Genomic DNA, 13271 nt, shown 5'->3' on the forward strand with positions numbered 1-13271 from the left:
ATACATCTACTTCAACAGTATTTGCAGTGTCTGCTTTACAGAAATGTTTGTACGAGCAGTTTTATTTTCAAAAGTATTGCAAATACTTATGTAAATATTTGGATATCAGACATGTGCAAATCTGTGCTAGGAGTTCCCATTCATACAGGAGGTATTTTATAGCCATCTTGGAACAACTCCTGGCGTGTACATAACTCACTCTAGCAGAAGACTCAAAAATAGGTGGAGCCAACAGTCTTCAAGAAAGGCTCAGAAGTAATTATGTTTGCAATAACTATCACTCGATAATGTTGAGAAAGGAATAAATAAATAATGATTAAATTCATGCAAGGGCTAAGGGAATCAATTGATGCAATACATTTGTTTTGACAAGCAGTTCATTCAGCTCTAAAATGATCCTAAATTTCCTAGCTGGTCATCAGATTTTCCAAATCTAATATTTTTTTTTAATTTTAATTTTATTTTAACATTTCTCTCAATTTTAACAGCAATGAAAATACTACTGAAATTCAGGTGCCCAAAACTATACTATGTGGGGTTTTTTTGTGATGTGAAGTCTTGCAAGTCCTAATGTATTTTTTATAAAACCCTGTTTAAAAATTCAGTACAAATAAAAGTGGCTCAAATCTATTTCTCTATGGAAATGTAGAAATAACTGGTAAGAACTTAAAATTAGGAAGAACTACAGCCCTCATGAATTCAGACCTTTCACTCCCATTTTCCCAGAATCATTCAATTTCAGACTAAAGTAAGTACAAGCATTAGTAGTAATGTGATATGCTGCCATGTTAAAAATGTGCAGTATGCAAAATTACTACCCTCCTGAAAAAAAAGGCTATGAAAAATTTAGGTTTTACTGAGGAAAAAATACTCTCATAATAGCTATAGAATTTCAGATGTCTGCAAGGCAGATACTACCCTACTACAACACCACATCTCCAGTATTATGACTTTCCCCTATCATTCTACTACCTGAGTGATGTCAGTGTAAATTCAGGCACCATTAGTAAATTTTTGACCAAACATATACACAGCACTGACAAAGGAGTAAACAACCCTTCAGCTTACTAGTATATGTAAAAAAGACACTGACAAAATGGAAAATAATATTTTTTTATGATAAATTAATCCTATTATTTCCTCATTGGCCCGGAAAGCGAAAAGCTAGACACTATTTACTCATCAATCCTTTATTCTTTTTTTAAGGTTTCCTTTTACTGCAATTCAACACTGTTTACTTTGTAAGTAAGAAAATGGTAAAACTAAGTAGTCATGGAAGAATCCTCAATGCCTGTGTCCCTTGCCTTCTCTCTCCCTGCGCTTTAACTCTTCTTTGTAGCAGTATGAACAGTAATTTTCAGTCTCAGGACGACCATAAAAGGAACAGTTCTCCTTCTTACAGCGGTTCTGCTGGATGGAATATATTGGGCAAACTGTGCTTCTGCCTTGATTTTTATCATTGTTCAACCAGGTCTGAGGAGCATCCTCATCAGCATATTCTAAGCAGTCTCTAATATCACCAGTATTGAATCCATTTGTGTATGTCTGAGACTTGTGTTCAGTAGGCATGGCATAGCTCAGCGATTCCACTGTGTTCACTGTACGGATACCGGATATCCGGGCTGGGCTATAGCTTTGAGAAGACAATGATCTGTTTTGTTGGGGATAGGTGGCACAGGTTTTTAAGGTGCCAACCACTGGCTTGTAGGTATCATCTTGGAAGCTCGATGGCTTGGAGTTGACATCATGCAAATGGATGACACTTTGTCTTTGAACAGGTGGTGTATGGCTATAGTGGGCAGATACCGGAATGGGTCCGCTTTTCTTAGCACCATTACTAGGTGAAGAAAATGGCCCAGGAGTGGGACTAGTGCGACCTTTAAATTTTAAAACCAGTTGAGTTGTATGGCTTTGAGGCAAGACGGGTGATGCCCTATCCTGAGGAGATGTTTCTAACTTTTCTTTTGAATATGCTTCTGGCTCCAGTTTCCTACTAGATGACCCATTCAGTGCAGCCTTTTTCTCAGCATCCTTTCTTTTCTGTTCCTGTTCTGCATTGAAACGCTCCTGTGCACTGGTCAGGTAATACCCTATCATCTCCTCGTGGAACTGATGCCTATGACTGGTCAAAAGAAGGCCAGCAAAAATAAACTTCCGTTCACCCTGCATGGCAGCTCTCAAAATATTTAGGCTGAGTTTCACATCAGTGCTGTACTTCCATGGGTCAGACTGCTTGTCGGAGAAGGCTTTAGTGTTCATCTTTTCAATGGGTGAGTTGCTAGCTCTATCAGTCGGAGATGGAGTGGTCTTTTCAGATGGAGAAGTGCTCGCAGACTGTCCAGATTCCTCTTTGCTCCCTTTTCGAGACTTAGACTTCTTCTCTTTGACTTTCTCTACTGCGTCACCATTTTTTCCATTCCCTGAATTGGCTCTGCTCATTTTGCCGTGCACCAGGCCTCCAAGACCACCCATATTCTTTTTCAGTTTAATTCCCAAGGTTTTACTGAGGCTTCCTATTTTATTGGCAACTGAATCCGTCCTGTTTTTGTCTTTATCTTTCCTCTGTTTGTCCTTTTCTTTTTCTTTACTGTTTTTGCCATTATTGCCGTTGGAATTACTACAGATGGAATCTCGGTCCGAGTCCATTGAGTCAGCCAGAGACTGAACGTCTTCCCCAGCTGAAGCTGTAGGGGATTCTGGTTGAGCCAAAGGGGCCTGCTATGGAAAAGTAATTATAATTAGATGCAGCAAAATCAGTTTCATACAGGGACTTGGTGCAAAAAAAACCCAAATCCAATATAGATTTTGACATTGATTTTAAATATACTTTTTAATTTATGCACTGACATTTTAGACTGGTTTCTTCACAAATAAAGCTTATTTGGCTCTGCTGACTATGTATCTTGCTTGTTCCTACAGTAGCTTTTGGCTCATTTCAAGCACATTTGTAGAATAGAGGTCAGTCATTCAGAGGTTCTGTGAAAATCAGTATCTGAATAATGTAGAGATGCGAGTTAGCGCTCCTGTCGAGGGGAAGGCTGCAGCGCAACCTCCCTGCTTGTGCTAACCAGCGGAGTGGCTGGCCATTCAGTAGGAAGCATCTACAATACAGGCTGCCTCTCAGCCAGGGGGGAGACAGAGAGCATGGAAAGAAACTGATAATATTGTGATGGAAGGGAAATGAGGTTCTGCTGAAAGCTGTGAGGGGGATGCAGCACACAAACATGTATGTAGCAACATTTCAAAATTCATTATGTTCAAACCCCAACTTATTTAAATTGATTTCTTCATTGTTCAGGTCTCCAGTGCATGAAAATCAAAGGTAGGATGCACCAGAGCTAAACATCTATTAAACATTAAACTTAAGCAAGTAGACTGAGGAATACAATGAGGTGTATTCATTCTTATTAGAAATACAATGCAGATAAAACTGGTGTCAGAAGTCTGAGTTCCAATTTATATTTTAGGTAAGGTGATAAAACATCTTTCTTGAAAATGCAATAATGAGGATCCTAGGATACTTTAAAATGTGGCTCTGTTCATTTACTCCTGCAAAACTTAGTCTTGCTGTCAGGCACCATGAAGCTAAAATCTGCTAGAGATAAGTATGAAACATTTAACTAACCATAATGATTTGGGGGGTGGGGAGGGGTGGGGGGAGCTCTGGAGATGTATATATACTTCCAGTATAGAAATGCATGCCTGCTTCTTTTTCCTGGGTACTTACATGTCCTCTCTCTCTCTGGAATCCCTGAGCACCCCACCACCCAGTCGGGAGCAGAGCTGTTACCCCACTTGGCAAAGGAGGAAATGAGTGCTAAAGTGACCTGACTGTGCTCATGTGGCAAGTGTGAAGCAGGGAGAGGTAACCCAGGTCCCACAAGTTTCAGGCTCACAGCTTACAACTACAGGACCATTTTGCCTCTCCTTTTTCTGATGTGGTAGCTACCACTGTAGAAAAATGGGTTTTTCCCCTCTTGCAGCTTGTTAAATGCCTTCTCTTTTTGTGTTCTGTTCCTCCTTTCAAATCCCATCTGTGTAGGCTGTCTAAATCACCTCCATCCTCTCCTAGCAACCTTTTGCCTCCAGACTAACCCCTCTATCTATTCTGTAATTTGCAGAGAAATTTGCAGCTGACTAGGTGCCAGCTGGGCATGGTTCTAACATAGCTTTCTGAAAGAACCAGGCTCCAGTTCAGCACCAGTCTGTGGCCTTTTGTCAGCCACTCTAAACTGGGAGCTGTCCAGGGGTGCAAATGTATTCTCAGAAAGAGAAAGGACTTGGGATTGGTGACCTAACAGTGGCATTAGGAGAGCAAGCCAAAGTTCTGAGAAAACAATGGTGAGAAAAGGTCTATTTTAAGGTTTTTCTGAACTACACTGACTACTGAAATAAGTAACAGAAAGATTAAGCTCAAAAATACATTTCAGAACACAGAGTATGAGCTGCAAAAATATACAAGCAACTATGTTATTAAAACAAATAACTAGAAAAATCTGTAAGCCTGATCGCAATGACAATGAGCCACGAGTGACTTGACCCTGCTGCTAGGACACTTAGGTGTTTCCAGGCAGCTGGACAGTCCAGGCAGCCTACCCTACACAACACCCTGTCGTGCCTTGTATCTCTCATCTCGTTTAGACCCAGGGGGAAGTTTACCTTACCCGTGTCTCAGATGGTATGCGTATCCATGTTACATTCATATAGCTGTGTAGAAGATTAAGCTTTGCCTCAAGAGACAGAATCAAACTAAGGATGAAAAAAGAAGGGAACAAACAGTCAAAAAGCCTGAAAGAAAAAGCAGTACTTTTTAACAGGGAGAGATGTTAACAGCAGCTTGAATTGTGACTGTCAGCTGGAGACCCACCCATGTCTTCTCCCATGTAACCAGAGAACATGAAAAAAGCCCCCTCTGTTAGCAGTTCTCCCAATACTTCAAGCAGGTATGGCTCAAGGCATTTTACTGCTTAACACTAAAGTTACAGAAAGGTCTTACTTGGCCAGCCTGGCGTTATCATTGTCATCTTTTCCCCACTCCCAGTCCTTCCCAGGATCGACCGCAAAGTGCAAAGGCAGTAACTTGTGTTCAGAGTCAGTCAGGGGGATCACCGCTGAAGTAGAGGAGAAACAAGGATTGGGGTAGGGGGAACAAAAACGACAAAAAGAAAGATTTAGCTGTGAAAAGCAGCATAACTGGTTAAAGAAGAAGGGCAGAATTTGAGTATGCTGCAGAATTGTCTCATCCAGAGCACGAGAAATGATTTATACTGGGCTCCATTTCCCTATTTTGTTGTTTGTGCAATAGAAGAGGAGGGAGAGGTTAATAGACTGATTGCTCGTGGAGTGAAAGATAGTCACCTGTGGAGGAGGGGAGACCTCTGGGAGAACAACACTGCAATTTTGCAATGCATTAGAGTCATTAGAATAGCAGAAAGCAAAAAAAAGTTGAAATATTCCTGCCTGTCTCACACAGATGCACACACTTGTTAATTATTTTGTCTTTTCAGTTTAGTACCTTTTTGTTTTCCACTGTCAAAGAAACAAAAATATATTGATAACAGCATAAAGAAAGAAAGCAAAACGCAGTTACAGCCATTTTAGACTCAAACTGTGAATTAACATAATTGAGGAGCATAGATCAACATATATGTGGGTTAAGAGGTCAGTTTGAGGCCTGTCTTGAGTGTAGAGAAAACACCATTACTGCTGTTATATCCCAGCATTAGTGTCTAGCTGTTGTGGCTCTTCTGTCCTTTCCCCTCGCTGCTGGGGCTCTGCCTTCTGACACGTATCTTAATGACTCTGCTTTACACTCAGCATGCAGGGACTGCACTCTGATTTTACTGAGTGTCTATCATTCATCACCAGCAAGAAACTAAGAGAAAAACACTGTCAGCTTTAATTAAAGCCAGCAATTTGCTTCCATTTCATTAGAAAAAAAAGTAAAAGCTGCTGAGGGACTGGGTGGGATCGTCAGCATGGTGCAGGTCACTGCTGCTCCTCTGACAACCAATCAAGGAATTTAATTTTCTATACTAAAACCCTCAAGGACTTTGCCTAGGTATTCATTCCAGCAAAGCCAAGGGGCAAAGAAACCGGGAGAAATCACCCAAACATCATGGCACTGAATTATTGAAAATCGATTGCACTTATTGGTTATATGCTGTTTATAATATTTTCTGCAGTTAAGAAAACATATGTTGTCAAAATAAAGGTACAGCATTTTTAGTTAAATATTGTTCCTCACCTAGCAGAATGCAGGAAATTTAATGTGCATTTTAGATTAACACAGTGAAGTCAGTATTTGGTTCAGACAGTTTGACAACAACTGCAGAAAGTATATATATTTTTTCATCTTTGCAGACTGGAAATAAAAAGGTCAAACCTCTACAAATTTCATGGAAACGTTGCCCCCTATTGCTTATAGTAGGTAATTCTTGAAATATTTTCCCCATATTAACTGCAAATATAGTATAGAACAGCTGGAGATTAATCAACTTCAGTTGCAGATACTGCTGTAAGATGCAAGCACAGAAATTAATATTGTAAGAGAATTTAGCCCCTTAAAGAAACTCAGTGTGAATAAGTAGCAGAAAGTCTAACTCTACAGTTCAAAATACACTGTAAAGCAAGCTCCTGAAGCACAAGAACCTAAGAAATGTACAGCAGAGGTGACAACTGAATACAATTTTTAACACTCATTGGTGTAATATGAGGGCTTACCCTGCTGCATTCAATGAAAATATTGCAAGAAAGGGGCTGAAATAACTGAGAATGCAATTAACCGATCATGTTTCCCAAGGGAAACACACATTCTGCCAATTAACTAAATTACTAGCAGGTACTGACGGGATTTACAATTGACCTTACAATACAATATATCAACTGTTTAAAGGAAGAAGGCAACTTAGAAAAGAGCAGCATTATAAGTTTACAACACAACACTTCCACTGCTGGTAGCACCTGACCTTATACAGGTACAGCCTGGTAGAGAGCTGGGAATGTGATCCTGAGGCAGGTGATGTTGGGAAGCCTGGACCAAAGAACTGTCAGAGTTTTGAATCAGTCTCTTTGGGATGTAAACCTCAAAAAGTAAATCTGAGTCTCCTTTCTAAAGACAGCTTGAAACTAACTAGCTTTCACATAGTTCAATAAATAATTATTTTTATAAACAAATTTTAAAGGAATCCTTTTTAAAGCTGGCTGTTTCTATTGGTACTGAAAATACACCTAATAAAAATGTTTAGTGATACTCAATTTTATTAAAATCTTAATATCTAAGTACAAAACAAAGCTTAGAGCTGATTGTCTATAGCATGTCACTGTTGTCTTAACTAATGCACACATTATGACACGTACTGTCTCCATCTTCATACAGAATTTGTTAACTATTATTTTTCAAACTCTGAGTTGAATGGAAATTGTATACTCATTCTACTGGATAGTCTGGGGTTGGTATGAAGCACTACCATCTTCACGCAAAAAGTATCTGCTAAAATAATGGAGTTTTAAAATTCTATCTTCACTGCAAGAGATTTCCTCTCTTTCGGCAAATTCTGTTTGATAGCTGGGGTTTCTTGTAGGATTTCCCGACGTTCCTGACAGAAAAGTGTTTTAATGTTAGGACTGCAAGCAGGATCCATCACATTCATATCTAAAGCAAACCCAACAGGTTGTAGCATCTTCCTGATGCCCAGCCACATCAGAGAGTTTGCAACTCTGGTGCGGTCATTTGGTTACACTTGGTTTTGGATGCTCTCCAGCTGAAACCACGCTATTTGAAATACAGTCTACATGTCCTAATGCCAACAGATGGGATACGTCAAAAGTAACAGCAGCTATTTCATCTGTGGCAGTTTTAAGACACACAGTGAGGACTTTCATGCCGTTCCTCAGTTGGGTGTATTGCCTTCTGTGCTGTGAAGTCACAGGGTTTCCCAGCACTCATCTTCATGCCTCAAGTGTCATTAATCTTCTATAAAGAAGAATACTTTAACTATTTCTGAAAATACTAGTAAAATAAAATGCTGACACAGATACTGACATACTGCTGTTAAAAACCACTGTCACACCTCTCACACTTGTTATTGCAAACCGATTGTGGGCAGCCATTTCACTGCTAACTGGCTGACAAAGTATGGGAGTGTGGAAAACTAAGTTCAACGAAGGGGGCAGTTGAGAACTGGTCTTTATTTTCCATGAACAAAGATACAAAACACCTGCATAAATATAGCCTGCATGAATAAAAAAGTATTTATAGGTTTTTAATCAGACGTTGTGGATTTCAAAACAAGAGGGCCTTCGGTGACCATCAGAATGCCAGCAATGCGCTGGTAAAAAGAAGACAGGTTAAAATGTGTTCTAAATCCTCTCCAGACATGAGGATGTTAGCATGTTTTCTCTCTTTATATACCTTTATAGTAGTGCTCAAAATGATCTGATAAATGACTATATGCCAAAGCAGAACTTCAGGCGTTCACATCAGCATTTATTTGACCACACATATTTCACAAATATAGGACATACCGTCTCCTCCACAAGACAGCTGCTCAGCAGCTTAAACATGTATGTACGTACATGCAGTAGTTCAGACAGCTTCAGATGCTACTCCTGACATCCGGCTACACGCTTAAGAGTATAAATAGTGTAAGTTATGAACAGCCGCGGCTATCAGAGATGCTCCTTTTAAGAAGTTGTAGCTCTAAGCTCTCAGCTGCATTCTGATAGTTCAAAATCTGGCCATGTACTGTGGCACCTGTGCCATTGTTTCCTGACTCCTAACAATTATGGCTCTCCCTTCCTCTGTGCCAAAGCTGCCAACATCTCTATGCTGACAAGGTACAAAAAATAGGCATTATTAGAGCATCCTTGTGCCAATCTATTTCCTGTCATGGCATTTGAAGAACAACAGCAATGCTGTGTTAGCTGTTAGACTGCTGCAGTCTCTAACAGCAACCAGCTTGGCAGCTGAAAGCTAAAGCATTCCCTTCATCCCAGACTTAATGCCAAGTGCTCTCCGCTGCTCCACAGAATTGAAGCCTGTGTATTCAAGGCCCTGCAGTAAAACATGTAAAATCGGATCATACAAAACAAATGCTATTTTGATTCAACAACCCTTGTAATTAACCTGGATGAACTTATACATGAACAAAACATATATTTAATGCTACTGATACTGTGCTGGATATTTGGTAGCTTTTTCTCTTCCAGCACCTTTCCTGTGTGACTACAGGTGTGGGAAAATCCTACAGAAAGACATCTTCTAACCACAAGAAGTATATTTAACATTATTGCTAGCACTTGTGTGAAAAATCAAATACATGACCTCGTTATCAAACCCAAGATCTTGCAGTGTGTAATTAAATATGGCTTGTAATATTAGGAATATTTCAGTAGGTGGCACAAGTTGTATCACTGAATACTTTAACACATACTGAGAGGTGGGGTCAGAGCAGCTGAACAGTAGTTTCCCTCACTACCTTTTGTCAATCCTGTCGCTTAGAGGATGCCACAATAGCAAAAGGTTTGGTGAGTGGCGGTTACCCTATCTGCAAAGTTATTGCAGAGATAGTTAAGTTCTGTGTATTCAATCAAATTATTTACACACATAGGCTCTTGTAAGACCTGTGATAATGAAGTATTGTATGAAGGCAGATAGACGTGCCTGAAATAAATGAGGTTACTGTCAGTCTACTGATACCGATCCCAATTGTTAGAAAGGAAGAAATGGACTCTGCCTACTCCAGAAATTGTCTTGTTTCGCCACCAACAGAACTCAGACCTAAAAAGGATCAAGACCAAAGACATGGAGGCACATTCTACAACAGGACAACTCTACAATTTGTAACATAGACATACATGCAGGAGCTGCTAACTTAATAGCATGCTGACATTACAGTCCTGGCTGCAGCGTACCAACAGTGAAACAGTATCCTTAAAAAGGCTCTCCAAAACTCTGTCTTCATTCATATCACATTATTGCATTAAAATGGTATGAATTTGCTTTGCAGACTTTTCATTTCTCACAAGGTGTTTCACATCATACCTCAGTGTACTGCTTTGAAAATGGTTCCTATATGAAAAGCATTTTCCTAAGGGCTGCTCTTCTACAGATTGAGGGCTAGAAGGCAGTTGCATGTCCCAGTGTATAATGCAAAGGCCAGACCTATTGCCAAGCACTTACCTACAAATCCCTGAAATAGCTATGTGCCACTGAAGGCTGAATAGTTGGACTGGATTGATTTTCCCATTGAATATCTGACATCTAGATCAACCTTTTTTTTCATTACTGTTTCATGATTCAGCCTCTTCACCAACACAAAGTTTGCCAATACCACAGGCAACCCTTTGTAGAGTGTTTCCCATCTCACACAAGCTCATGTAAAAAACTCTCTGCTCCATCCAAGAAGGATGACTTAACTAGTTGTCAAATTCTTGCATGAAGATGTCTACAACAAAGTCTGTTATTCAAGAGTTTCTTTCCTCCTCTGCATCATTTTAATGAACGTCTTTGTCTCTGCTTCGCACAGCTGCAGCATGCCGACTCTCATAAGCATGGAAAATGCCTAATACATCCAAAATCAGATGGGTTAGGGAATTAAATGAAAGATATTTCGTTGCCTCTAAACTACTCTCTAGGAAGGAGGACTAAATGAAATTCACTCAGCAGATCTCAACAACCAGCACACATTCCATGTTTACTTTACAGGTATATGCATTCATAAGGGATTTAAAACACCTCTGCAGTGTCATCAGGAAAAAAAAAAGGAGGACTTACACTAACAGCAAAACTCCACTGAATTTTTCTAAAGCCTCACCATGTTTTTGGCAAAACGCTTTTCCCTTCCTCACAAAAGGAGCAAAGACAGATAAAATTTCATCTCACAGCTTTCTATTATTAAGCAAACAGATTTTCCAAATAAGGGCAGTTATAGTTATAGCTAGCTCCTAGGCTACTGATGCGGGAACAAATTCAGTCCTGAAGCTCTTGTCACTCCCAATCCCATATCCAGGAAGCTCAAACTTGACACAGAAATATCTGGTCAGACTTTGTTGTCACTGTTCCGAAGTAAAACAGAAGACAGCAAGAAGATAAGAAAAAAACAATTCAACTAGATGTTTTTAAATGAGAAGAGTGCATTTAGCACACTAGAAGAGAGATTTTTCCATTACATGAGTTTTGAATAGTAATCTGACTCACACTTAATCTTCTAAACACTTTACTGACCCAAATTAACAAAGGCCTTCAAGAACCCAGAAGCGCAATAGGTAATTATGATTACACCTATTTACATATATGGAACTGGCAGAAAAGCCAAAGACAGACACGTGATAGCACAAGGATTAGGACTGAAGAGTTCTTGGCTCCCAGTCTTGTAATTAGACCGCCTAGACTCCTAGGAATGCAGAACAAAATTTAGTGGATATTGTTTCCTTTCTGATAGATAAATACACCTACAGGTAGAAGAAAGTACTTTGTGCATTGTATTTAATATATACGCTAGGGTTGCTGTGTTTATAGCATACCTTGTTCTCTCTGTTGATCTTTTTGTTCCATGGAAACAAGAGCAGAGAAATGGGCCTGATCATAGGCTAGCACAAGAGGTGAGCAATGGCATCTGTTAGGTAGAACTTCAAGTGGCAAATAAATTCCTCCAAATGGTATAGGTGCAAACGCTGCAAAGAAAAATGAGATTTTTTTTTTTTAACTATGTCAAAGAACAGACAATAATGTTGGTTCTATTGTATGTAACAATTGTGCCATCACACTTTCAGAGCTCCAGGAGAGCAGCCTAATGTGGAGTCATCAATGCAGAAAACAGTCATAACAACAGGTAACATTTCACTATAAAAGCATTAGGAAATATACTAAGAACAATAATGAAAACACTATGCTCTTACATATATTTTCCTTGCTCTAATTGTTTACTACTAGAGATATTAAGGTCTTATAACAAAATCTTGGTGACTCTCACACATGTATGCAGATTTGTACCTCCCTGTAATACTTTTAGGTAGAAAGATATTTTCTAATTAGAGAACTATCAGTTCTGCTCATGCCTTGCATTAACAGATTTCTATAAGAAACATTACAAACATGTTTATAGTTCACACACACACGACATCACACACATCATATATGTCTGAATGTGTATATGTATCTATATATAATAAGAAAAGATTAAAAAAATTCTACAAGTAGAATTTGAATGGGATGCTGCATCTGTAAGGGCAAAGTTCTTTCCTTTGAAAGATTCTACACTTGTTTATATATAATTGTGGGAAACAGCAGGTTTGGGCAGGAAAATTCAAAGTTTGCTTCTGAGCAATTATTTTTCCTTTTGTTGTGAAAATATGAATCCTTATTGCTGAAATATTTCCAAAACGAGCATAAGGAAAAAGTAAACCCAAACAATGCACTGTTTTTACTAGAGACCTTCTTTGAACAGGTCTGCTGTGTCCAGACTTTAGGATGGAGAACAGTATTGGTTTTGAGGCATAAATCTACATTTTAGTGAGTCTATCCAAATTTGACCAAGTTATTAGTCTTTTTGAAAACCTGTACTTTGTACATACAACAGTTAAACTGGGGTAACTTGATCGTGCCGGTCCATGAGGCCAGCAGTGAGAAAAACACCGAGATTATTGTGACAGAATCAGATTGGGTCAAAGACAAGAAAATGTGGGGGGAGGGCAATTTGGAATAGGAAAAGTTATGAGGAAATGAAGCAACAGTGATCAAGTCTGTCAGAGCAGATAGCAATCACAAAACCATTACTTGTAGTTCACAATTTGAATGGAAACTGAAATTACCCCCCAGCATTTTCCTGTAGAAGTAAATTCATAAACTCCATCACATGTTTAACATCCCCCTTTAATCAACCCAACATTCCCCTTTAGTTAAGCAACATACTATCATTAATTAGTATTCTATTAGTTCATGGTAAAAAGTGTGAGAGATTAATTTAATCATTCAAGTCCTGCTCAGACGGCTGTCCAGCTGGCTCCACATATGGATCTAACATTTGTGTGCTCACATGTGCAAACTGGATACAACATTCTGGAAACTTGAATGAGAGGCTGCAAAGGAGTTAGTAAAAACAAAAAGCCAAGATATAGACAAGCAAAATTCAATTTTTCACAGTCAGATTAGATCAATTTATGCGGATTTTTAAGGGGCACCAAAATAACACAGCAAAATTAGAACCTTGTTAACGTAGACCAGTAAGAAATATATTGTGTTTTGTAATTTGGTGGTTATGAGGTTAATA

General features: G+C 39.1%; 1 protein-coding gene across 8 annotated transcripts in view; it reads right to left on the reverse strand.

The window, feature by feature from the left end:
- Positions 1-471: 471 nt before the first annotated feature.
- OTUD7A (OTU deubiquitinase 7A) overlaps positions 472-13271 on the reverse strand; it is a 149198-nt gene continuing 136398 nt past the window's right edge. For 5 of the 8 annotated variants that reach the window (XM_075160270.1, XM_075160272.1, XM_075160269.1 and 2 more), the window contains 4 exons: positions 11527-11676; positions 4997-5111; positions 4665-4749; positions 472-2718 (listed from right to left, as the gene is read on the reverse strand). In XM_075160270.1, coding sequence (XP_075016371.1) covers positions 1285-2718; positions 4665-4749; positions 4997-5111; positions 11527-11676 — 1784 coding nt within the window. In that variant the 3' untranslated portion in view covers positions 472-1284. The remainder of the gene's footprint in view (positions 2719-4664; positions 4750-4996; positions 5112-11526; positions 11677-13271) is intronic. The other 3 variants (XM_075160277.1, XM_075160275.1, XM_075160274.1) reach the window with 1 other exon arrangement.

Source organism: Calonectris borealis, chromosome 11 (assembly GCF_964195595.1).
Source record: "Calonectris borealis chromosome 11, bCalBor7.hap1.2, whole genome shotgun sequence".
Taxonomy (NCBI): domain Eukaryota; kingdom Metazoa; phylum Chordata; class Aves; order Procellariiformes; family Procellariidae; genus Calonectris; species Calonectris borealis.